The following is a 27,669-nucleotide window of genomic DNA, read 5'->3' as shown; positions in this document are numbered from 1 at the left end:
GTTAACTGTTCCCTTTCCTCCTGAGGTAGCTGATAGGCAATGAGCCTCCAGGCCCGACAGCCAGAAATTAATTTGATCAATTTCTTTTCTGTGCTGCACATTTTGGGTGCAAATGCTTTCTCCATCCTGATGGAGCACATTGATGCTTTTCCATTCGCAGAAAACAAATTTATAGTGCCTAACTAAAAGAAGATTTTCGCTGAAGGTCAGATACGAATGTTCCCATCCATCTCTCTTTACCTTTCTGAGCAGCTCCAAGTTGCTTCCTTTTTAATTTTTGACTAAAGGGAGGATTGTTTTCTGGGGTTGGGGTGGGTGAGAGAATGAGAGCCCTAGGAATTTAGGAGTTTTCTACCGAAAACAAAACTTAGCATGCCCCTCATGACAGAAAAGAAGCAAAAAAATAAAAATCTCTTCTGATTTTCCATGGAAGAGAAACTTCAGTTATGCCGTAACTCAAGTAAAAAGAACACCATTAGGTAAGGACTATTAATTTACCATTTTTAGGCATGTGAAATCTGGCACTTAATTTTTTTTTTTCTCACTTGAGACCGAATTCTGTCCTTGGCAGGTCACTTCCAAAGACTGCAGAGAGAACTAAACCTAGACGATGATCAGGGCTCTGAGTGGTTAATCCTATTTTCACAGGGTATAAACTAACTCTTCATTAAAGATGAAAAATTTTCAGCTTTTACTTCATCCTTAAAAAGTTCACATGTCCCTGGGAAGGAAAAGCTGATATTCTCAGCACCTGCCACTTGCTCAGCCGTGTGTGAAAAACGACCTCCTTCTGGTAGGTCCAGAGTTAACGGTGAGCCTATCTTAGGAGCTGTGAGGAGCCCAGGGGGTACTTAGAAGGGGGGGCAGAGCTGTGTGGCATGAGGTAAGTGGCAAGCTCCTTTCAGCAAGCCAGCGCAGCCTGTCACAGGTGCCTCCAGAGGCAAGATGCTGAAGAAGACTAAGTCTGTGTGTAGGTCACGCAGCTTCCGCTGCTTTTACCTAAATAGCATCCTGTGTACAGGTGCCCAGCATCATCCTGTTAATCTTCCACTCTCTCTGCTCTGAGAAAAACAAAAAAAAAAAAAAACAATGTTGTTTAGATATTCTCGACATGAAGTGGCCAAAGGCGAGATGCATATTAGCCAATCAGCTCAGCCTGGAAACAAATGCTTTCCTGGGCGCATTTATGTGTCAGAGGAAGGAAGGCAGGACCTTTCTTGGCTCGGAGATGTTTCACTGGGTGGCTTCATACACTCTGCCTCAGGGAGATGCGTTCTGCATAATGAATCCCATTGTTGTCACTAATGAGAAGGAGGTCATGAAAGGAGGAAAGTGAGAAAGAGGAAGGAGAGAAGAAACAGAGAAAGAAAAAGTGGGCAGAGGTGGGCAAGGAGAAAACACATTGGGACCTTAACAAAAAGACTATCAAATTTACTTCCTTTGATCTGGACTTGCAATATTTTGTCCTAACTATAGGATGAAATGGAGGTGAAAGTCAGTGATACTGAGGCATTTGCCATTCATGTAGTATCCTAAGCCTCAAATGATTTCAGCTGAAACCATCAGACCTTGGCTATTATCCCCTCTGCTCTGTCTTCCACAAAGCAGAACCAACAGTAAATTAAGTCTTTAGTTTCTGTTTCTTTACAAATCTGAGCTCATGTGGTGAATAATGGAAAACACATTTCAAATTTAAAGAATATACAACAAAAGTTTCTTTTAAGCATTAGAGAGGAATAAATGCCTTCTCATTTTAATGCAGCTTAAAGATATTGGCTGATCCCAATGTCAGACCTTGGTAATTGAAATAATCAATTTCTAGAGAAATAAAAATGCAATAGGATCATTGAAGTCTCAGAAAGTTATCTAAAGCCCAGATATTCTTTTCTGAGTCTCAGTTTTAACTTTTGAGTCAGAAATACTATTGTGTCTTCCTGACCTATCCAAGAAAATTGTCCAAATCCTGCTCTTGTTCTCTCTCATTAGCAATTAATTTATCATCTTATCTCCTTTTTCATACTGGAACCCCAAGACACAGAAAGAAATTTCCATCAAAGAAGAATAAAGCTTGGCATTTTCTTGGTGATGGTAGGTCAGTTGGTAGAATTCAATTCCAGGGGATAAATCTTATTTTAAACTTATAAGAATGGGCCTGAAAATGAGCAATTTCTAAAAGAAAAAAGGAAAAAGGATAATTCACCTAGAAATTATAGGTGCCATGAGATCCATTCCATATACTCGAAGGCTTTTATTTCCCCCTAAGAATACATGTTACAAATCTCTCAGCTAAAGGAGACATCAAAGGACTTGAGGCACTCCTCTTCACAAACCAGATTAACTAACATAGGGAGTGCCTATGCAGGCTAGAAATAACAAGTTGGGAAATGAGATCTAAATCAACAACAACAAAAAATAACAAATAAAAATAAAATTATGAGGAAGTAGAGAAACATTTAAATCAAGTGGTAAGTGATTAATGAGAAAAAGAATGTAAATCACAAGGAAAAAAAGACTTTATATGGTGGAAGAATTATAAGTATAAATAGTGAAGAAGAAACATCCATTTATTATACATGGGAGAATCAAGAAAACAAAGTCCTATTAACACCCTACAGTATCACTAGTTCTGCTAATCAAGAACTAACTCTCTTCTTCTTGCAGAGCAAAGTAGAATTGCATCTCTTCTTCTCTTGTGGTTGGATAAAATCATGTGAGTAGTTCTAGCCAATGAGTTGAGAAGGGAAAGTATAAGCTTTACTTCTGCACCAAAATTGAGACTCTCTATAGAGCTTGCTTTCCATCTGGCATGTGACCAGCAAAATTGAGATGGTGGCACCAAAATTTTGAAGGGTGTTTTGTTACTGCAGCATAACCTAACTTATCCTGACTGATACACACATTCAGTAACAGATTCAAAGCTGTACAGTGGCCAAAATTTCTCTCCTAAGGAAAGTGAAGGAAATCATATGCTAACCTGTTCTAGATTCCTTAGATTCCAGTAGGAATGCTTGTCTTCTTATATAGCAGGGGTCCTCAAACTGTGGCCCACGGGCCACATGAGGCAGTGTGATTGTATTTGTTCCCATTTTGTTTTTTTACTTCAAAATAAGATACGTGCAGTGTTCATAGGAATTTGTTCATAGTTTTTTTTTTTTTTTTAAACTATAGTCTGGCCCTCCAACATTCTGAGGGACAGTGAACTGGCCCCCTGTTTAGAAAATTTGAGGACCTCTGTCTTATAGTATATACCAAAGGTGGTACAGAAAATCTGTCAATAATGTGTGCACCTACATTGCAGAAGCAGGGCTAAGCCATTATTATCTTCAGAAAAATAAAGAAAGAAACCTGATCCTGAGATGTAAGTCTTGGGAAGAAAATTGAAAGGAAAGAAGCCAAATGGTATTGTTTTCTCTTTACATTTATGTTCCTGAAAGAGGAACTAAGGTAATATTAACAGTCATGCAGATGGGATATTATACAGGCCATGGTTTCTGGTATCAGAAGCAAGGATGCATTTTTAGCAGACCAAATACGAAGGATTTGGGCATATTCATTTGTGTAAACAAGGGAGCTACAAAACAAAATGTCAAGGGAAAGAGAAAAATACCTGAAAAATAGTTCAAATCTATATATTGTCTATGGAGGAAATCAGCTATGGCACAGACCACACATTCTCAAAGGGGTGAAAATGTATTCTTATAGGAAGGCAAAAAAAAAAAAAAATCCTTAGATATTACAATAGCCCTCCACAAAGCCAAAGTGCACAAACAGGTATGCAGTATATCTTTGGTATTAATATTACACATAGGAGATGATTAAGGGAAAATAAATGATTTTATTTTAATTTTGGATTTATATAAGGGTATATATATTAGGTGACATTGTTTTTGGATTTAGAATTAAAAAGACCACTTAGGGCGGCAAAAACAAACAGAAAAAATTGAGAAACACTGGCATAGGTGAACAAATAGAAAAATATTTATAACCATACATACAATATACACACACATATTCCAAAACAGAAGATGTGTATATCATCAATCACTTTAAAATAGTATCCAGGATTAAAGACAACTTCAAAAGTTATCCTTGGTCTTGGTGGAAAAGAATGATGAGCTCTTCTTCAATCTCCTATATACGTCTCAGAAGCTCATCAGAGAATACCCATCCCATTTTTCCCATTCAAACTATTTGCAGTTTATATTTTTATAAACCTACATACAGAGCCTCAGCCATGGAATTATTACCATTTTTTACTTTGAACTTTTATTTTTAAATCAGATTTTGTGAACTTTCCAGTACATAAAGTTCTATGCCCCATATTTTTTTCCTTCACTATTACAAACTTCAAGAGGTTTTGGTCATATTTTTTAAGACTATTTATATTTTTTAAAATTTCTATATTATCTAACAGATGAGAATTAGATCCAGACCAAGTGTTAGTGTTATGATTGTTCACATACCCTTAACAAAGCCATTTTTGAAAGAGAGGAGTAGACAGCTAGTATATGGAGAAGTTACAATGTCCTTTCTCTAATACAGCGGTTCTCAACCTGTGGGTAGTGATCACTTTTTTCCATTTGTAACAATGCAGTAATTAGGAAGGTTGAGAACCACTGCTCTAATACATTTGACCTTAGCCACGATTCTATACTTTTTTAGTAGGATTACAGTATACTATTCTCTGCCAAGTTATGCAAACTATAGACAACACGTGACTTCAACTCTTTTGGTAATCTTCATTCATTGTTCAGTATGTCTCTATCTTAAGTTTTAAAAAGTTCAAGGATTTTGACAATGATATATGTTTTGTCACTATGCAATGTCACTATTCAGAAGTAGAGAGCTCATAGATGTGTTAAGAAAGCAGTAAGAGTACCATTTGTTTTAAGAGGCCCTCCCTGCACAGGGTAAGAAGTTGAATGAGGTACAACAGGTATGTCTTGAACTTACCTGTGACTATGGTAGACAATGTCAACAACCCCAATATCCTACCTGCAGGGCCTAGAGACAGTGTTTCAATTATTTTGAACAAAAGGCTTCAAACCTACTAACTGATGTTGGTAGACCAAGAAAAACTCATCTCCAATGCCTTACCTTCCCTAAAACTGTTTATAATTATACTTACATTATAATTCTGCCCTTAGGTTGGTCCAACTAGAAGCATATTGAGAATTCATATATAGTACAGCAGGCATAAAAAAGTAGGAATAAATGTTACAGGCATTCATTAGTTTACTTCCCAATGAATCACTGGATACCCAAAGCAAAATCTTTGGCTCTCTAATGTTTCTCATTTATTCTTTGCAATTATTTTATGAGTAGCCACCAAATCCCCCCTTTCCATTACAGATTAAAATTCAAGTGTCCTGGGAGCAACAATACAGTAGCTCTTTGCTAACAAAGGTACAAAGAATCAAGAACAGAATCACTTCTGTGAGCAAATTCAATACAGAACATTAAGCTAGAAACTTCTCCTATGGGCATAGACAATGTGGTAGGAAGCAGGGGACCACACAGCAGAAGTCAGTGTGTTCCAGTAGTAAAGATTCTATAATGTTTTGTTTTATAACTCTTCTGCCACAGTAATACTACATTCTTTCCTTGAACCCTAAACATTATGCCTTCTCAGTTTTCTTGCTGAAAGTTAATTTATTTTCAAAGTCTTGAATGCTACTTTATGAATTGATCATCACTAAATCTCAGAGGATAAGACCAATTTTTTCAGCAGACATCTAGGAGCAAACACTGAAGTCCATACTTCCTCCTGAGAGATGCCCTAGAAAACCACTAACATGCATGGTATATCAAGGTGAAAATACTGTGATTGTTGAGTTGGTTCTTAAAGAATGAATGGGAAAACTTCATCAGATGTATTTACTATCTGACAGGCAGTTCAGTAAGGGTGGAATACAAGGTGGAAGATGGACCCAGTTAAGATAGGTGGCAGATAATCAATAAGAAGACTTTAGATACTAGTATATTATTTCACATGAAACATGATAAGGTCTGAAGCAAGAGGGCAGATAGAGAAGGAAGAAGTTTCAATGGATAATCAGAAGAATGTCTCAACAGAATGTGTCTAGTTTGGTTCCATGTGGGTTTTTTTTTCTTTTGTTTGTTTGTTTGTGTTTGTGATAAAAAATCAATGAGTGGATACATTGAAAAAATTTAAATATATAAAGGAACTAATTTTTAAAAACTTAACAGGAATGCCGCCTTAAAGAAAGATGGAGACTTTACCTGTTTCATGTTTACATGGATGGAGCTGGAACATAATCTTCTTAGCAAAGTATCACAGGAATGGAAGAAAAAGTATCCAATGCACTCAGCCCTACTATGAAGCTAATTTATAGCTTTCATATGAAGGCTATAACCCAACTATAGCACAAGAATATGGGGAAAGGGCTGAGGGAAAGGGGGAGGGTGCGGGGGAGGGAGGGTAATTGGTGAGGCCACACCTATGGTACATCTTAGAATGGTTACAGGCAAAACTTACTAAATGCAGAATACAGATGTCTTCATACAATAACTAAGAAAATGCCATTTAGGCTATATTAAACAATTTGATGAAAATATTTCAGATTGTATATGAAACCAGCACATTGTACCCCTTGATTGCACTAATGTACACAGCTATGATTTAATTAAAAAAAAGTTAAAAGGAAGATAATGAATTTATGAGCTAAATGATTATTTATTAGGTGTTAATCATATGCCATAAACTATTCTAAACTCTGCAGGCTACTAAAATTAATAGAATATAGATATTTCCCTATAAAGATGCATGATAATGTCATCCTCAGGGATAAATGGGGAAGAAGTACATGAAGATCAACAAAGCTAAGAGAGTAAAGGATTGGGTGCAGTGGGAGTAGAACAGAGTAAGCCCTTATTTCTGGCCTGAGAAGCCCTTAACAGGAACACTGCTTCTTAGTATCCCTGCATATCCCTGGCCTTATGACCAAGGTAATGTGACAATGGAGACAGTGATGAGGTGTGAAGCCCTGGGTTCTAATCCAGGCTCTATTTCTCTGTTATTCATGTGTGGAGACAAGGACTCTCCAATAATGGATCCAGCATGTCCTATGGGCTACCCATCAGTGAGTTAGCTAGGATGGATGATACACATTCTCCCATGCGGAGGGGCCACATCTTCTTAGAGGGCCCGGGTTCTCCTTTCTCTTATGGGAGATACTGTGCTGAACATGGTTTCCCAAGGACCTGAGACCCCAAAGTTTTCAGGTGCTGAGCAGCTGGCATTTCCTAGCACCCTGTTAAACAGAAGACATCCAAGTTGAGTCTATCTTTTTCCTGAGCTCAATACACTGAGCCAGTGTACAGAACGCCGGTCACATTTTGTAAGAAATGAGAGAATTGTGTTGCTATAGGCATTTATGTACAAGTGTCTTTTAGATAAAATGTCTTTTTTTTCCCTTGGGTAAATACCTAGTAGAGCGATTTCTGGATCAAATGGTAGGTCTACTTTTAGTTCTTGAGTTATTTCCATACTACTTTCCATAGAGGTTGTCCTATTTTGCAGTCCCACTAACAGTGTATAAGTGTTCCTTCTCTCTGCACCCACACCAGCGCTTGTTGTTTTGAGAGCCATTCTCACTAGAATTATGTGATATGTCATTGTGGTTTTGATTTGCACACATTCTGGCTCAAGACACACTTATAACTTTGACTTAAAATGTACAAAGGTAAATTACACAACCAAAACATGTTTACCCCAAGACTATTCTGGAATTTAAAAAAAAGAGAGAGAGCATCCTTAGGACAGTTCCAACCCCTAGGGTATTATCTCATGGTGTGTCATCATTGCCCTGGCCTCAGGATGACTCTCTGAGGGAAATGAAGGAATAGGACACTGCAAACCTCCTCTTGTTGAGCTGTGGCTGTTAAAGATTCCCATTTAAATTAGACCCCCCCACATACCCCCCTGGTATGTCCCCTTTCCATATCAGGGAACACATGGCAAATCACCTGACCTCCCTGATCCTCAGTGAGGAAACTAAAGACCTTTACCGCACACTTCACAAGGTGAGATGAAAATTCAGAGCTTTCTGTAAGTTAAAAAATGCTACCCCCACATGTGGAGTTATTTTTATCAAAGAAGAGTGAACAGCCCCCTGAGCACAGACTCTGCGTTTGGCACCCAAACCTTCTGTTTACCACACACTGCTGCTGGGTTTGATCCACGGATAATTAGAGGTGGATTAGATGCATATAAGCAATAACATGGAAAATAACACAGATAAAAATAAAGACTAGAGAAATGAAAGTAAACAGGAGAAAAACAAAATGTGGATGTATCATCCTGTGCATATTGAAACACCAGGCTGGTCTGTGCGTCCTGGCATGCAAAGTCAAGGGGAATCATGTCAGATACATATTTACCATTAACAGTAGGAAAGAAGCACATCAGCTCCTTAGATGTGGCTTCATGGAGGGAACTCTGTGTGAGGAGGTCAGTGATTTCATCCCCATGTTCCAAAATAAATGTAATCCCAAGTTTCTTGCTAAAAGCCCCATAGCTCAGCTTGAAGAAATATATCCCATAAAAGACCTAATGCACATGGTCTGATCACATAGACCCATAAATAAAATATAGACTTAGACTATGGAGAGTTCATATTAAGGTAAAGCTATGGGTTTCTAAACAAACAAAAATCTCTAAAAATCAAACAAAAACTCTCACACTCTCAAGCCCCCCCGCCCCCGCTTTTTTTTTTTTATTGAGACAGATCTTATTTTGTTACCCTTGGAAGAGTGGTAGAGTGCCATGGCGTGGTAGCTCACAGCAACCTCAAACTCTAAGGCTCAAGTGATTCTCTTGCCTCAGCCTCCCTAGTAGCTGGGACTACAGGCATCTGCCACAACGCCCAGCTTTTTTTTTTTTTTTTTTATTTGTTTAATCAGGCCTTGGCTGGGTTCGAACCCACCAGCCATGAAACATGTGGCCAGTGCCCTAAACACTGAGCTATGGGCACCCAAGCCCCCTCTTCTTTAGAAAGTTTCTAAAAACTTCCCAAATCACGTTTAATTAGCAAGTGAGGAGTTAACCCAGATGTCATTCTCTGCCACCCACATTTTAATGAAAACGAAACTGAAATTCAGGCCACCAAAAGAGAACTGACTTTTCTAAAGTGGTAAAGCCTTCACTGGCAGGACTGATCCTGTGTCTGGCCTTCTACAGGGTACAGTGAGCTGCTTGCATCACCAACACTGAGCAATCACAGACCGTAGGGTCCCTACCATCCTTCATAAGGTTCCATGCTCATTCATCACCCCTCACTGCCAGCTGGGTCTCCTTACCTCAATCGCAAGCTCTTTAATTCAAATATCTTAGCACTGAGCCCCAAACTGGAAACTCAGTAGGTGTTTGATATTGTCTCAGTAATAGATTTGAGTAGAAATAAATTGAGTATTTTCAATTGTAATTTAAAGACCTAGCCAAAGTGCTAAATTCTAGTCTTATTCTTTAGTTCTTGGCAGTAAGAAACCTTACTGGAGGACAATAATGACATTTCCTATAAAATAGATTATGTGAATACCAGGGCCAAGTGATAGTTTTAATAAAGAAAACATTAGCACTCTTACTTTTACTTCTCTCTCTTATGGGTTAAAGGTGCTATCCAAATAGAAAATTGTAAGATTAGTAAATGTGTTATAGATTTTTTTTTTCTTGGAACATTAAGGTTAATTTAGCAGGCAAAGTAGTTTTTTATTATGAGAACTCTTACATATATACAAGAAAATCAAAGTATGTGGAAGTCTTTCATTTTACATATAACTAATAACCATCAATTCTCAATCTACTACTACTACAAAAAAAGAAAGAAATTAAAGACTTGTCTAGATCAGGATGATGGTGATGATGATGGTGATGATGACAGTGGCAGTGATGACAGTGATAATGGTGGTGGTGGTGGTGATCGTGGTGATGATGATGATGAAGATGGTGGTGGTGGTGATGATGGTAGAGGTACAGGTGGAGGTGATGCTGCTGCTGCTGATGTTGATGATGGTGATAATGATGATAGTGATAAAGAGTCCAGGTGTATAAGTGATTTATACACAATTCCACTTGGTTAAATTGCCATGGTAACCTAGCAAGTATCTGAACCAAGATTCCAACTTACAGAGTTTAACTGGAAACTGCAAGTTTCTAGGCTAAATTCTTTCATAACAATAAGTCACTAACACATTGCACACTTAAGTGCCAAACACTCTCCTAACTATTCCAAGCGCCTTTTCCTTATATTAATAGGTGCAATCCTCACAACACTATTATTCACATCCCCATCCAGAGGAGAAGGAAACTAGGTGGCTAAGTTTGCACAGGTCACATAGGTGGTTCCTAAAGGACTTACCCTGGGGAAGTCTGGCTTCTGCACCCATTTTTTGTAACTGGTATACTCTGTTCCTTTCCATAAAGGAAAACAAGTGCAGAAGTTTTGTGTCAACTCTTATCCATCCTGCCATACTAGACCTGCTCAGGACTTTCTATTCTGCAGCCAAAATTCCTTCAACAGCCTCTTCACTGACCTCTTGCTTCCAGCCTGGTCACCCTGAATCCTTTTCTCCACACTGCCTGTAACACTGTCATGCTTGGAACTCTTCAGTTATCCTCCACTGCCCACAGCAAATGCCCAAACTCCTTTAAATTGCCCACTGAGCCTCTTGTGATCTACCTAGGCCCACCTTCCTATATATCCCTTTCTCACTTCCTCACAGGTCAGTCTCCAGCAACTCTGAATTGCTTCCAGTTTCCACTAATACTCATTTTTGCCTACCTAGGCTTGTTTCCCAACTGGTTTTCCTGGGTGGAATGAGTTTCCCCAGGACCATCTTCCATTTTATCTGGTTTATACCCATCCTGAAAGAGTTAGTTCATGTGCTGCCTCTTCTAGGAAGCCCCTCCCACCTCTCACCAGTGCTTGTTCCTGACAGACAGTTGTCAGACTGCATTAGATAGCCACGTGGTCAGGATGCCTATTAGTGCTATAGATGCTTCCGTACCAACTCTTCCTCAGCAAATGGGTCATGCACTCTCTGTACCTCTAAAATCACACTGAAAGTCTTTTGATGGCACTTTGTATCCAAAGTATTTTCAGGTGTACACTAATAATAAAACTGAAGCTGATGTTGTTGTCACTTTTTTGGGAATACGTGACATCTAGCAGAAACCAAACAGAACTATAAATTGCCTAGCTGATGAAAACCCTCCATATATCCCTTGAGATCTTGTATAACTGGCTCAAACAGCTGCAGCATTCTCAAAAAAGGCATAGCACTTACAGTTAACTTTTTAACTAACTTTAATAGCAAGGATAGCTAAAGAAAGAAAACACCTGAAAGTTCTCACAGCCAACTACATTTCAGGGGAAGGAAATGAGTTAACAAGATACCTGCAAAGTTGAGCAATTGTATTTTATGCAAAAAAGGAAATGTAGATGGGGCTGATTGAACGTTGCGAAAAATTTGAACTGCCTTCCTCCACATGCAAATTTCATCAATACCCACTATTAAGTGATTTCATTCTCCTCAGTGTTTCCCCTTCACCCCCAAATTAATCCACTGCCTTTGAATCAATGTAAGAAAGACATATGCTGCCAGTTTCAAGAAAGGTGGAGGTCTCCATTTACACTTTGTTACCAATGGCACACACCTTTTGGAAACCACTGGCCGACTTAAAGGATAGTTAACTTAGATGATTGGGTTTTAATTAATTTTTTGAAATGAGGAGGATCTTGACACAATACGTTAGATCAGCGGTTCTCAACCTGTGGGTTGCAACCCATTTTAACAATGAAAATACATTGCGGCATTAGGAAGGTTGAGAATCACTTCAGAAAGTGTTAGATACTTGCTTCCCAAGTGTAAGAAGAGAAAAACAATTATTCAATCCATGAGCAAATCCAAGTATTGTGCTGTGTCCTTTTCATATTAAGAATCCCTTATTCCTAACTCTGACAATCCAAATCTTCTCTGTCTTCAGATCCCAATTCAAATTTTATGTTGTCAGGAAACATGAACCAAGTCTGATGTTCCTTTTTTGGCTTGGGGCTGAGATTTAGTCTTCTTCTTAGCCCTTAACTTCAGTCATTACTTGGAGCAAGTCATCAGGAAAAGACTGAAAGAGTTCACTTCGGGGTGTAGGGGGATGAGAAATCCCAGTAGCAGCAGTTACATCCTCTTGACAAAGTTCTGAACTGCTCGATGACCTCCTGTTTCTTAAAGGGGAAAATACCTTCACTGATCTGGACCCTTAAACCAATATATCCACCAGTGTATGGATGGCTCAGAAGGCAAGTCTTGGGTCACTTGTCTAAAAGATGGCATTTATTAAGCATTGACCCTAGACAAGGCACTGATAAAGGGCATTTGTGCATAATTCCATTGACTCTGCACTCCACCCCCTAGATCTAAATATAATTGCTAGTCTGTTTTACTAATAAGTAAAGGAGACCTGGAGAGTGTACCCATCCCAGGTCTCCCAGGTTTTATGTGATAAAGCCTGAATTTGAAGCCAAGAAGTCTGTTCTTGCTCTCCCTTGCTTCATGCCTGGTATGAAGAGAATTCTAAGATGGCCCTGAGATTCCCACTGTCTAGTGCACATATTTTCCCTCCCTACAGTGTGGGAGGGATTTGTAGATATTATGGGATTGACATTTTCATGTTTATATGGGTGAGACTGACCTAATCAGTTGAGTCCTTTCAAAGATGGTAAAGCACCAAAGACATGCTCTTCTGATGAACTCAGAAGAAATTACCACCCAGTGAGGAGAATTGCAGGGCGAGGAGCAATGGGACCTCTAGGAGTGGAGAGTATCTCCTAGCTGAGAACCAGCAAGGAAGTGAAGTATAAGTTTGGTGGCTACAAGCCACTGAATTCTGCCAACAACACATGAGCTTGGAAAGAGACCCTAAGCGCCATTAAGAAATGCAGCCTAGCCAACACCTTGATTTAACCCTGGGGAGGCCCTAAGCAGAGAACTGAATAAGCCATTCTTAGATTTTTGACCCGTAAGGACCTTGACATATAAACTAATGCTCTTTTAAGCACTGAAGTTTAAAGAACTTTGATATAATAAACATGGGTTGTTACAAGCACCAACTTTTGGCAAGTTGAGCAAAAAACCGGCAATGGAAAACTTGTACTATATAATCCTACCTTTCCCTCCATCTAGTTCTAACCCAGCCCCTGACCCTTGGTTCAGCACTCTCTTTTCAGTTCAGCCCTTTCCACTTGACTTTGCAGACATTTCCTAGATTCCTCTGGGCTTGGAAGATCAAGGCTTCATTTGGCCACAACTTGTTTTGTTTTGTTTTGTTTTCCCCAGTTTCCCTTGCCCTCTTGCCAAGCCCTGAACCCAATCCTGGCAGTCACCTATGTGGCCAGACCTTCCCTTTTATAATGAGAATTCCAAACTAGAAATGCATGATGAGGGGGGTTTATGAATAATATTATGAGGACACATAAAGCTCTGAATAAAGTCTTTACAAACCACTGAAGGTTTTTATTTGTCTTTTGAGGGAGAATCAGGCACAGAGCTATAGAAAATAAAAAAGAAAAGGACTCAGAGTGCCAGGATGTCATCTCACACTCCATACAGATAAGCTCCCATTACTATATTTAATAGCAAGATTTTGTTCTAAACAAAGGCTATAGTGCTAAAAAATAAATAAAAGGTTGAACACCACTGGTGTCATAGAAGAGTGGTGTTAGCACTATCTCCATGTGATATGAAGAAACCATCTGAGCTGTGTGGACTTCAGTCCACTCTTCTCTGAAATGAGTAGACTTGACAAGATGATCTCCAAAGTCCCCTTCAACAATAAGACCCTAATATTTTGGGGTGGCAGAATATCTTGACCTACTGGAAGCCGGAGCTAATGACTGATTCAGGAAGAAGTTTCTCATCCCATCCAAGACCAAGGAAGGTCATATCCTTCTGTCTGGCTACCTCAGTGTCAACATGGCCACTTGCCTTTCCTCTAAAACCTTTAGGGTACAAATGGGGGGTTTGGGCAGAGAGATCCAGGGGGTAGCCTGGATCCTGACTCAATGACAAGCTGCCTGGAAGAGCCTGCTCCCCACCAACTGCCAAATGCCCTGGGATCAGGGAGTGCTGTAGGAAAACTAAAACCAGATTTGTAGGAGGAGGAAAGAAAATATAATAATAATTGTAGGTCAGGATCTTAATTTGGAAAAAATGAAAACAAAGAAAGTGTCTTTTTATAATTTGTCTTTGATTTTAGTCTTCTTTGGAGAGTTTTCTTCCAAGGATTATGCAGAAATAGGAAAGGGTTGAGTGGGTAGGTGCATCTGCAGAATATTATGGGGGGGTACAAACATTTTGCTTGCATAAATTGCTTTTGTACTGTTTGAGGCAAAGTTATAAGTGTGCCCATCACCCAGACAGTGTGAACTGTACCATTAGGTATGAATTTATCCCTCCTCTCCTCCCATTCTCACCTACTTGATTTTGATCAGCGTTATTTCCATATGTGCCCATAAGTATTAACTGATTAGTTCTAATTTAATAGTGAGGACATGTGGTGTTTGTTTTTCATTCTTGTGATACTTCACTTAGAAGAAGGGTCTCCAGCTCCATCCAGGTTGTTAAAAAAAGCTATTAGTTCACTATTTTTGTGGCTGAGTAGTACTCCATGGAATATATATTTTGTTAATCCACTCATTTTTTTGGAAAATATGTGAAATTTTAATTATTTGTATGGTTTTATGTCACAATATTGAAAATGCGTTTCTCTACAACCACTCCAACATAGCTCCTTTGGAAGTACTCTAGTCATCACTAATGTGTGACTTTAGCTAAAGCTATACAAATAAACAAAATTTCAAATGACTAACTTTTAGATGAATGGATAAGAAGTAGTCATTAGTTGTGTTAATTTCTAACAAGACACTTTGTCAAAATATTTCTTCTTATATAGTAATTTTAAGTCATAATTTTCAAAAAACGAGGACCGAACAAGAGTATAATACAAAAAGCTTGTGCAGTGTAAGCCTCCCACAGTCCTGACATAAGCAAGGCAAAGCATCTGTCCTACAAAATAAATGGGTCTCCAGTATTTCCATTTAGTTAAGCTTTCGCAGATAGATGCCCAAGACATATCATTAATAAATACATACATATATTATCTTGGCTCTGTTTGCATTAATTACGCCTGAACAGTTTAATAGCCATCCAAGTCCAAAGTCGGAAGAACGCATACACTGGTGTGGTAATCAGCAAGAACAGACTGTAAAACCAAAGACTGGTTGTGCTAGTGCAGCCATATGGGTTGTTTTCTGCCAAAAAGACCAGTGAAATGAGAACAGTCAATGTAGGAAGAGACAAAAACATCCTTCTCTTTCACTTATTTCCTCCCCACCTTGCTTTAAAAGGGATATATGGTATTAAGAAAACTTAGTTGTTGTGGTTTTTTTTTTTTTTTAATTATGACCTCGTGCTGTCCCATTTCTTTTTGCTTCTTACTTTGATGTGTCATCCTAGATCCTTGTGGTATAATATTAGGAATCTCAATGATTGGATAGGCTCTTCTCAGCCCTTCCTTAATCAATTCACTCCTTGATGCTTCATATCGAGCAGCCTCTTGGAAAGTGGACACAATAGGACCTCGAGTTGTGCTGGGCGAAGACACTGAGTGGCTCTACTGCCTATTCATTCCCAGTCTGCCAAAGGGCCACGACCCTAACACATGCAGGCACCTATGGGTGGACTTAAGCGATATCTCATGTGGTTTTGATTTGCATTTCCCTGATGATTAGAGATATTGAACATTTTTCACTTATCTGTTGGCCATTAGTCTTCTTTTGAAAAATTTATGCTCATGTCTTTTGCCCTCTTTTGTTTTTTTGTGCTGATTTGCTTGAGTTCTTTATAAATTTTGGTTATCAGCACTTTATCAGATGTATAGCATGCAAATATTTTCTCCCATTCTGTAGGTTGTCTATTCACTTTTATTATTATTTCTTGGGCTGTGCAAAAGCTTTTTTATTTGGTCAATTCCCATTTATTTATTTTTGTTGTTGCTGTGATTGATTTTGGGTTCTTCTTCATAAATTCTTTACATAGGCCGATCTCTCTAAGTATTTTTTCAACTTCTTCTAGAATTCTTATAGTCTCATGTCTTAAGTTTAGGTCTGTTATCCATCACAAGTTAATTTCTGTGAGTGGGAAGAAGTGGGGATTCTGTTTCAGTCTTCTACCTATGGCTATCTGATTTTCCCAGTACCATTTATTGAACAGGGATCTTTTTCCTTGGTGGAGGTTTTCATTTGCTTTGCCAAATAGCAGATGGAAATATAAGAATAGTTTTCTATATATGTTCTCTGTTCTGACCTATAGGTCTGTGACTGTTTTTGTGGCAGTACCATGCTGTTTTGGTTACCTACAGTATAACTTGATACCTCCGGACTTTTTTTCCTTAAGGTTGCACTGGCTATTCAGGCTATTTTCTGGCATGCTGTAAAGCATAGAATTATTTTTTCTAGATCTGCAAAAAATGATATTGGTATTTTAATGGGGATTCCATTGAATATGTACATCATTTGGGGTAGTACAGACATTTTAGCAACGTTGATCCTGCTGATCCATGAGCATGTTATGTTTTTCCATTTGTTTACATCCTATGCCATTTCCTTCTTTAGAGTTTCATAATTTCCCCTGTAGAGATCTTTCACATCCTTAAATATATTTCTGTGCATCTTATTTTCTTTGTCGATATTGTGAAGGGAATTGAATTTTTAATTTTGGTTCTCAGCTTGACTGTGTTGCCATGCATGAATGCTACCGATTTCTGTACATTGATTTTGTAACCTAAGACTTTGCTGAATTCATTTATCAATTTTAAGACTCTCTTGGCAGAATCTTTGGGTTTTTTAGATATAAGATCATATCATCAGCAAACAGCAATAGTTGGACTTCTCCTTTCTCCATTTGAATACACTTGATTTCCTTCTCTTGTCTGATTGATCTGGCTAGGACGTTCAGAACTATGTTGAATAGGGATGATGATTGTGGACAACCTTGTCCAGTTCTAGTTGTAAGTGGGAATGCTTTCAGATTTTCTATGTTAAGTGTGATATTGGCTATGGGATTGTCACATATGGTTTTGACAATTTTGAGGTAAGTCCTAACGATGCCTATTTTGTTAAGCATTCTTATGATAAAAGGGTACTGAATTTTGTCAGATGTTTTCTCTGCATTTATTGAAAGGATCATATGGTCTTTGTTTTTACTTCTATCTATAAATATCATTGTTTTGCAATGAGAATTAAGTTTGAAAATTAAAATGTTCCTGAAACTAAAGTTTAAATAACTTTTGGTGGAAAAGTTCCAAATATCAAATTTTCCAGGTAGCATATGTATATGAGGAGGTTTTCTGTTTCAACACATTAGTCATAAACTTGAGTGTGTGTGTGTTTGTGTGTATGTGTTTGGGGTGTGCTATTTACTCTAGGTCAGACACTTTTCATTTGGCAGTAAATTGTAGGGTTAGGATTCAATCCTAGGACTCCACAGCTATGTTTTCCTTTCTAGGATTATTTCAAAAGAACCCAGAACAGACTGAGTTATGACAAACCCGGAGAATTTCACAGAAACCAACCTTCAACAAAGCTCTTTGTCTAGAGTTCAGCATTTGAGTGCAGTGAAAACTACTGGTGCTTCATTCAAATCTTTTCCAAGCTTGGCACATTCATCACCCACCTTCTTCATGCTTGGTACCTGCAATCCTCTGAGATGATCTGCTATAACTTATGTTCTAAAGCTTATTTCAGTTGAGTTTAGGTAAAAGCCCACATTTCCTTGGCTTTTTCCCTACCTGATTTCACTTCTCCCACTTCCTCAGAGGTTTCTTCTTAAAGCACATTCATAATAAATTCCTTGAACCCAAATCTTTAACTCAGAATCACTTCATGGAGACATCAAGATACAACCTTATGAGAGAATTTTAAATGACTGACAGTGCAGTTTCTCTGCTATTTTACCTTATTTATTGAATTTCTCTTCTGTAATTTCTTCAGGGAGTTTCTAATCCTGGTTCACATTGTTTATGTTCTTGGTCTGGTAGAGAAGTAAAGTAGTTCTCTAACCATCTCTTTCAATGTATCCCACTTAATGCTACAGCAAATGTCCAGGGAACTGGTTAATAATACAATGTCAGCTTTTCTCATTTCAGTTAGCTGGTCAAAAGAATATGGCTCTATCTTTCAGAAGAGAAAAGTTACAATGACATATTTTTTGATTGTGCAGAATCAAGTTATTCTCTTTTTGAGATTGTGAAAGCATTCTGATTGCTTCTCATAATGGGACTTATTCTGGACTAAGCAATCAAGTGTATAAGGGATATAATAATCAAGATGTAATTGATCCTTGTATTGGCATTACTCCAAATAAAGCATAAAATGCAATCTTAGGACCTATTCAGTTTTCCATTAAGTAGAAGACTAAACTGAAATAGAGGGATGTGATATTTAACAAGAATCCCTGTCTGAACTAAGCGATTCATTACATTTGAATTCATCTTAGAAAGAAGAAATCATAGTGAATATAAGTTTATAGACATTCGCTCCTCTTACCTATAAATCAATCAACCAATAAATATGTAAATAAAAAGAAAAAACTATCCAAACTTGTTAGAAAATAAGCTTCCTGGAGCAGACAGAATATGCTTTATGTTTAGTGGAAAATAGTTCATGAAAAGGAATGAAACAAAACTTTATATTGCAAGACAAATTTCCTGAAGTCTACTGGGCTGCCTCATTGTATAACTTGAGGCAATTTCCTGTGCACCTGTACCCAGTAGCAGTGAACCTGGGACCCCTTGTGAGGGAGAGATAGATGGAAAGGGGAGAAGAGCAAGATGAGGGCAGGCACAATTGTAAAAGCCAAGTTCAGAGGTATTCAGCTGTACGCTACTCTCCAGTCTCTCAAAGACAGATAATTGTTCAAAGTCCCCTTTCTATCCGCACCATTGATATACAAAGAAATTCATATTGCATATTGAATTACCCATTTATACTTGACAAATGGCAGACACTCAACCAATATTTATTAGATTGTTAAATACATGAAATAAAGGATGCCAAGTGAGTGGATGGAGAGATAGATGGGTAAATGAAGAAATGGATAAGTGAATGGTGAATTATGGTGAAGAGATGTTAAATGAAGTAGCAGGAGAGAGAGATCTCATACAAAATAGAAAGGAAACTACTCTTCCTCTTGTGCCTTTTTTGGAGCCCATTCCCAGATATATTTTGTCCTTTACTGTCTCTGCCCTCTTTCTGATAAAACATGATTCCAAGAAAGAAACTGACAAACTCATTCCCATGAAAACATGAATATTGACAAAACTTAACTAACACATGTTTTCTTAAAAAATTGAATAACGTATAAACTACTTTAGAGAAAAAAAATTACAGAATCTTGAACAGACACTCATTAAGTTCATTGCAGCATAGAAATAACATTGCATAGTACCAAGAGCCACCATTTACATGACTAACATGTGTCCCAGGGGCCACCATTCACATAGACTAACATGTGTCCCTGAGCCACCATTCACATAGACTAACATGTGTCCCAGGGGCCACCATTCACATAGACTAACATATGTCCCTGAGCTACCATTCACATAGACTAACATGTGTGCGTGGGGCCTCCATTCACATAGGCTAACATGTGTCCCTGAGCCACCATTCACATAGACTAACATGTGTCCACTGGACCACCATTCACATAGACTAACAGGTGTCCCTGGGGCCACCATTCACATAGACTAACATATGTCCCTGAGCCACCATTCACATAGACTAACATGTGTGCCTGGGGCCACCATTCACATAGGCTAACATGTGTCCCTGAGCCACCATTCACATAGACTAACATGTGTCCACTGGACCACCATTCACATAGACTAACAGGTGTCCTCTGGGCCACTATTCACATAGACTAACATGTGTCCCCTGTGCCACCATTCACATAGACTAATACGTGTCCCTTTAGAATTGTGAAAAATGGTGCCTGGGTTTATAATTTGAAAAATACCAGGTTACCCCTTTCGTAGGGTTACTTCCCATTTCTTACAAGTGCCAGAGGAGTCATTATATAAATATGGAACATTGGCCATCAATAGGGAGATAGACCAGGGAAAAATTACAGAGACAGCCCTTTCTACCACTCTTGAAAAATTGTCCCATGTTGACCTGTCTCAATCTAAGAAAAGAGCAATTGAGAAATCACATTACTTACTGCAGGATGGACACCTTTATTTTAAGTGCTTTTGGCTTATGCGTGAATGCAAACAGACTGGCCTGAAAGATTGGAGTGTGTTCTTTAAGTTGTGAATTTATCTGCCTCACAGAGCTGTAAATATAGGTCCACAAGTCAGAAGCCAATTCTCTTTCTCTCTGACATACACACACACACACACACACACACACACACACACACACACACACACGTTACTCACTCAAGTTCAGCACCCAGAAATATATCACAACCTAGCCCAGTGATTTTCAACTGGTGTGCTGTGAGAGGATCCCAGTGTGCCACAAAATTTTTTAAAGATCATTAATTAAATTATTTTTCTAAAAACTTTCAAAGCACAGAAAGTATACTTTTTTTCACTCCTTTTTTTTTAATCAACATAATTTAAGTGTGCAAAGGAAGTTTAAGTTTATGCCATGAGATTCGAAAGATTGTAAAATACTACCATAGACCCTTCAGGGGTGACGTGGAAAAAACATGAATTCAAACATACCAAGAAGTCAGTGTAAACATTTTCGCATTAAAAAAGAGATGAGGCATGGGATGTTGAAATGTTGGCAGGAATGGAAAAGTGTACCCAGTTATCTCCATTTGTCTGAGCAAGGTCTGCTCGGATGGGAAATCAATATGAAAATATTACCACATGGTCTTGTCTTCTTCCCCTAAGCATGCAAAAAGGCATCTTCTTATATTCACTCTAAATAAGCAATATGCTGAAAAAGCCATTTAAAATGTACATTTGGGAGAAAGGTGAGAATAGATCAAAGAAAGGAAGATGCAAGATTGACTCCTTCTTTAGTAGGGGAATAAATACGAGGTTACAATTGGCCTTAGAGACATCATTATAAGGACACATAAAAAGTGTGGAACAAATGGTATTCAGTCAGTCATAGACATCATGCAAGATAATTTCTCTGCTAAATCAGCAAAAACTCAGCTAGGCTCACATACAGTCATGTAGACCACAGCAATTCCCAGACTATGAAGAGGCTACCACTGTTTTGTGAAAGTCTATGCTAAAGGGAGGGGAGAAATATTTTGTGAATGACTTGAACAAAGACAACATGGGATGTGGTTGTGTACAGACTGTTTTTCTTGCCTACCAATTTACTCAGAGACTGCATACCCCACCCAGTTCCTCAAAATCAGAATTATATTCATTTTCTATTGTTCCAGAACAAATAAATAGAAACATAGTGGCTTGTAACAACACACATTTATTTAATACTTTCCAGGCATAGGAGTTGAGCACAGAGGAGGTGGGGTCTCTGCTCTTGGTTTCACCAGGCTAAAATTAAGATGTTGACCTTCTAAGCTCACTGGTCATTGGTGGAATTCAGTTCCTTATACCTATAAGATTAAGATTCCTATTTTCTTGCTAGTTGTTCATCATGAGCCATTCCCCTTTTCCCTCCCTTGTGGTCCCCCTGCACCCATGGCAGTTTCCTTCCGTTAGGCGAGAAAGAGCGTTTGTCTTTCAGTCTGCTAAGATGTTTAATACAATGCAACATAATCAAGAAGGTGATTACTCATCATAATCTTTAGTCTTGGTCACACTCAATGCAAAGGATTATACAGGGTGTATACCTCAAGGGACAGACATCTTGGGGGCTAGATGAGAATTATACTAACCATCAGCAGTAGAAAATACACAAAAGTATTCCTGCAATGGGTGATTGTCATAATTTATTCCCAGGAGCACAGCCAGAGTGTTCAGTGTGGGGCTCAAAAAGGGGGAATATCAACCTCCTCAGACTTATTTCATCCTCAGAAAGACTCCCTTGGAAAATTCTAGAGCTAATAAGCAACCAGTTCTTATCTTTCCAGCCCAGTCACGAATAGATTTTTCTCCTTTGTACAAACTATTCAGAAATGTGGCCTCTTTGATAATTTAAAAGGCAGTCTCAAAGGGGAATTTCCACACTGTCCTCAATTCCCCTGTGCTTCATGCAGTTTAGCTGTCCAGAAAATGCCTTGTTAATATTGAAGGAAAAACACACAGTTTCTGGTCCCTAGAACTTGGATGTGTACCATACATGTACATGGGAGTAGGTGTACCTGTAAAACCACAACCCTCCCTGACGGCTCCTGATCCACACCATAGCTTAGTGGTGAATCACTCCCTGTGGCCTGCTATCTGACTCCAGTCCTTAAGAGCTTAAAGAGAGAATCTGTGTCTTCAGTCTTGTCACTTGGTCCATATTCTTTGGGTTGGCCCAACTCTAGAAGATGCTACTTGAGGATTTGGAGCAAGAGTCAACTCATGTCTAACTTAGGAAGCAACAAGGTGTGGAAAGGAGGGAGCCAATGACCCTCCTGTGACTCTTCCCTGATACCTACGGACGCTGTTCATACAATAGTGGGGCATCTGGAATATGTATTTCACCCAAATAAATGTTTCTGGTAATTAACCTTCTTTGGGTTTTCACACTGAAAAAGAAAAACACCACATTCTTAAAATAATTTGTAAATGGGATTATACATTTCACCTCCCTCTTATACAGAGTAAATATAATGTATCACTTTCTTGATAATTTCAGATCATCTTTATATACTTAAGTGGATATGTTCAGTTAAGACAGAAGTAAATAAGGCTGCCTTTTAAAAATATATAACTTTATATCTAGCTATCTATCTATCTAAATAGATAATTCTAGATATTTCCTTGGGTTTGTTTGTCCTTTTATAGCTTCTGCTACTGGCTCAAAGGCTTTTGTGGCTTGTATTCATCTGTACTACGCTTATAAAGTTCTTAGACAAGCAAATTCCTGGTAACTACTGCCTCTTTCTCTCGTTGATACATACCCTGTTTCCCCGAAAATAAGACATCCTCTGAAAATAAGACCTACTTACAGGAAAGATAAGACATCCCCTGAAAATAAGACCTAGCACGTCTTTGGGAGCACACCTTAAAATAAGACACTGTCTTATTTTCAGGGAAACAGGGTATATAGAATTGACTGTTAGGAAATGCTGGAATGTAGGAAGGAAAGCTAAATCACAAACAATTAAGGCAATGGTACTGTGGTTTTGTATTCCTGCCGTCAGATCAAGTTACAGTAAAACAAGGAGATCTTCAAAAACAACTTAAAAATCCACTAAAAAATTACTGAATCAAACACAAACACATATCTTCAGCAAAACTTTTCAGCCTCTACTTTTCAGAGGAAAAATTAATCCAAAGGCTCCTCCTCCATTTTCAACACAACCATCTCCCCACTCTCAAATGTTTTCAGGAGCTTGGTTCATGCTTCTCCTGAGTCACATATTGCTTTAAAAGGCATCCTGTTGATGATGAATTGGTGAGTCATAAACATGGGGGATTAATAGTCCTTTAAATTTAGTAGCAGTTCAAAAATAAAAGTGGAAAGCACTAATTTTTCAAGTCTTAAAATGTCCAGGATATAAAGAGAATTTTAAAAGTAGTCAGCTTTCTCTTTGTGAATGCAATGATTAAAAATTCAATTGTTTGAGCAAATATAACAATTAAGGACATCTCTAGCAACAATGCAAGTCAAGAAGAGCTAATATAATCAGAATAATCATGCAAAAAGAATAAAGTTATAATAGTTACTAAGTAGCAAGTGCTTACTGTGAACAAAATGATCCCAGCCATTGTTTCTCATCTTTCCCCTGACCAGAAAGATGATTTTACCCAGAAAGAAAAACAGTGCTTAGTCACATAGCTAGCTAGGTAGTGGTGGATGTGGGATTTAAACTCTGATGGAGTTCCAAGTCATGCTCCTTTGCATTATGTGGTAGTACAGTCACTTGTTTTATGGCGTAAAGTGAGGTGACTAATGTTTAATGAGTGACTTTAATGTGTTTGCCAGGCAGTATATGTTTATAACTCACCACACTGGACTCTTTACATTTAGAATGATAAGCAGACAAGTCGTGGAATCAACCCAAATGCCCATCAACCCATGAATGGATTAACAAACTGTAGTATATGTATACCGTGGAGTATATATTCAGCCATAAGAAAAGATGGAGACTTTATTATATCTTTTATGTTTACCTGGATGGAATTGAAACACATTCTTCTCAGTAAAGTATCTCAAGAATGGGAAAAAAAATCCAAAGTACTCAGTACTCAGTACTGATAAGAAACCAATACATAAACAATTACATGTCCATAGGAATGAGAAACCACAACATAGTCTAGCAAGGGGGAGGGGAGAAGAGGGAGAGTGAGAGGGAAGAGGGTAGGGCGATTGGTAGGATCTAACCTAATGTGCACAGTGTGAGGGTATTTAGCACACCCCCTGGGGCCTGCAATGTGAACTTCACCTTGGAAGTGATCATACTGCAACCTAACCATTTGTATCCTCATATTAACTTGAAATAAAGAGGAAAAAAAAAAAAAAAAGAATGATGGGCAGAGCCAGCCCATGGAGAAGAAGTCTGTCTATATATCCCTCTATTAGATTCCTGGGTCTGCTGTGACAAATTACCACACACTAGGTGGCTTAAAACAACAGAAATTTATTGTCTCTCAATCCTGAAGGGAAGAAATCCAAAATCAAGGTATCACCAGGACCACATTCTATTGGAAACTTAAGGGAAGTATCCTTTTTTGCCTGTTTTTTGCTTCTGGTGGTCTTCCTTGGCTTGCACTTAGATCACTCTAAACTCTGCTGTGTTTCTCTCCAAGTTACACCCTTTCCATGATTGTTCATTTTTTCTCTTTCATCTAAAACTTTCCCTTCTTTGATACGTGATCTGACAGCCAGTGTCTCTGGTCTGGAATCCCTCACCTCTAATTTCTGCCTTCTTCACCACCTGGTCTTCTCCTTGCGTGTCTTTGTCTTCCAAAGGCCATCTTCTTATCAGGAAATCGATCATCTTGGATGAAGATCCTACCCTACTCCAGATTAAGCTCATTTTAGCTTAACTAACAACAACTGCAATGACCCTGTTTCCACAAAAAATCAGAGTTTGAGGTACTAAGAGTTAAGACTTCAATATTTCTCTTTTTGACGGTAGGGGGGTGGTGGTAAGAGGAGGGCTTGATTCAACCTGTAATACTTTTACCTTCTACATTTGTTTTTAGTTGTTGTTCTTGTTTTGCCCCAAGCCAAAAGCACTTTTAAGAGACAGGAAGATACTTTAGTTGGTGAAAGACCAAAAAATAGAGGACTAGGGTCTAAAGGGCAAGTATATTATTAAGGCACAGTGGAAAAAAGAAGAAAAACTCATCAATTAGGAAGAGCAGTTGGGTTGTATTACCAAGAACCTGAATTTTTGAAAGGACCCACAAAACTGATTTAGGCGCAGGCTCTGGCTCACTGAGCTACTTCTGGGCCATTTCTGGTTGCAAGAAAACCATCCAACCACGGGCGCCACAGCCCATGTCTGCTAATTAAGAATAACCCTTCTTTGATATTATTTTAATCACAAAGAGAGACTCTAGGGTAAATTTTGTGATTCTATGGAAAATTGTCATATCTGATTCTAATTCTGTATTTTATGGAATTTGTTTACTCTTTGCATTTGACTTGGAATTGGTTATCATACCTCAGCAGTTGCTCCAATGAGTTATGTAAAATTTTTAACACATGTGTACTCACTTCTTTCTAGAAGAGTCATGAATTTACTAATTATTAAAAATCATCTTTTAACACTGCAGAGCCATAATGCACCCTTAATATGAACTAAAATGTAACTTATAACTTTTCTATAAGCAGGTCTCACTAAACCATGCAGAATAGTTCTAATCTCTTTTCCATATTATGACCTAGTAAGTATTTGAAAACAGCTCTCCTAACTCTTCTTCTACCCCTAATTCTCTCTTTTGTTTTATGTTTAATTAAGAAAAAAAATCGATGTATAGTTTCTCCCATCAAGTATCTAATACTTATGCATCATCAAACAAGTTTTTAAAAATATTACCCATTATCGGGGACAGCCACTGTTAGGCTTTAAGTGGATGTCTTTAGCATCTGTTTTCCATGTATATGTGTGTCTGCATTTGTCCTGTGGCCCACAACCATCTCAGCGTTCCTGGGGTGTGTTTCCTGCTCCCTTTTAATCACAATTAGTGGTGGTGTAGGCACGTTAAGTTCAGCTTTCCTCAGACATAATTTTTTTTATTACTGCTCTAGTTTTCAAACTGTACTCATGTTTTTTAAGAATCACAGGCATTCTTCCCTAAACAATTTCCACCTTCCAATGTCCCTCTTATTATGGAGCTCAATGAATTAACTACAACCCTTCTGTTTTGTGTACCCGTGTGGAGATTTCACTTCTTTGAATAATGTCTCAGCCACATAATTTTTTTAATGGATATTATATTTGTTCACTGATTTGGACTTTTTCAGTACCCTTTACTCATTCCCTAGTCTATTCGTTCAGCATTTACTCTGTCATCAAAGTGTGCTAGGTTCTGTGTTAGAAAGCAAGAACTCAAGCATGTAGAAAATTATTTATCTAGTGGAGGAGGCATCTATGAAAACAAAAAATAAACTAGATGTTTTTTATAAGGGGAATCTGTGCTACTAATAGCAAGTTTAGTCCAAGTGACTCCCGTAAGAGAAATGATCACTAGGAACCCAATGAATCCACTACACACCCATAAAAAAAACCCCACTTAATAATTCTTTCTGAAGTTTGGCTAGTGAGAGTCAATCTCCCAAGCTCATGGACTGGGAAATTCACATTTTTGCCTTTTTTTTTCTTAATTCAGGAAGTTTTATACAGTCTTCCAGACTATACATACCTTCAAAATTATTCAAAGATCACCAACTTCTATTCTGTAAATTCTTTGTATACCTTGAAGTATATTCATTCACCTGAAATTTCTAGACAAACCAGAAGTATTGACCGCCATGGTACATCTGTACTCAAAATATGTAAAATATTCATTCACAATAACAAGATACAAAGTCTCTCTGGAGGCCACAGGCAATCCTTCCTCCTTTCACCATGCTGAAATAGGCCCTGTCATTAGGGTACAGAGATCCACACCAATTTGGCCTCATTCAAAATCAGAATGCCTTCTGCATAGTTCTGTGTCTTATTAAAATCATCATCACCACTGTCTGCATATTTATGTTTCTTCTCCCAGAAGTAACACTCTCTTCTCATTTAGACTACTTAATGTCAATTCACCCAAACCATTCACCCAACTTTCATTCAGTCATTATGTACCATTCCACTGTTCATAGAGGTGAAAATTATGGTCTCTGCCTCCAAGAAGCCACTAACCTAGTGAAGATGAAAAAATGAAATAGCTACAAGGTTAAATTTAGGGTCTCAAGTTTTAGGATTGATCAGATTTATGTTCCTGATAAATCAGATTGACTCTAAGAAAAAATTGTCAATGTCAGTTTTGGGGGGAGTGGATAACATGCTGCC

General features: G+C 38.2%; 2 protein-coding genes across 4 annotated transcripts in view; both read right to left on the bottom strand.

Annotated features, from left to right (window-relative positions):
* The window catches only part of CTNNA2 (catenin alpha 2), a 1,130,561-nt gene that overhangs the window by 143,598 nt on the left and 959,294 nt on the right, over positions 1-27,669 (bottom strand). The window lies entirely within an intron of this gene.
* LOC128583995 (phosphatidylinositol N-acetylglucosaminyltransferase subunit Y-like) lies at positions 15,193-15,381 on the bottom strand. The gene has a single exon (XM_053588742.1). It carries the CDS (start codon positions 15,379-15,381, stop codon positions 15,193-15,195), a length of 189 nt encoding a protein of 62 aa, XP_053444717.1.

The sequence above is a fragment of the Nycticebus coucang genome, chromosome 4 (genome assembly GCF_027406575.1).
Source record: "Nycticebus coucang isolate mNycCou1 chromosome 4, mNycCou1.pri, whole genome shotgun sequence".
Taxonomy (NCBI): domain Eukaryota; kingdom Metazoa; phylum Chordata; class Mammalia; order Primates; family Lorisidae; genus Nycticebus; species Nycticebus coucang.
Note: the sequence above shows the minus strand (reverse complement) of the source record. Positions and strands in the feature narration are given on the sequence as shown.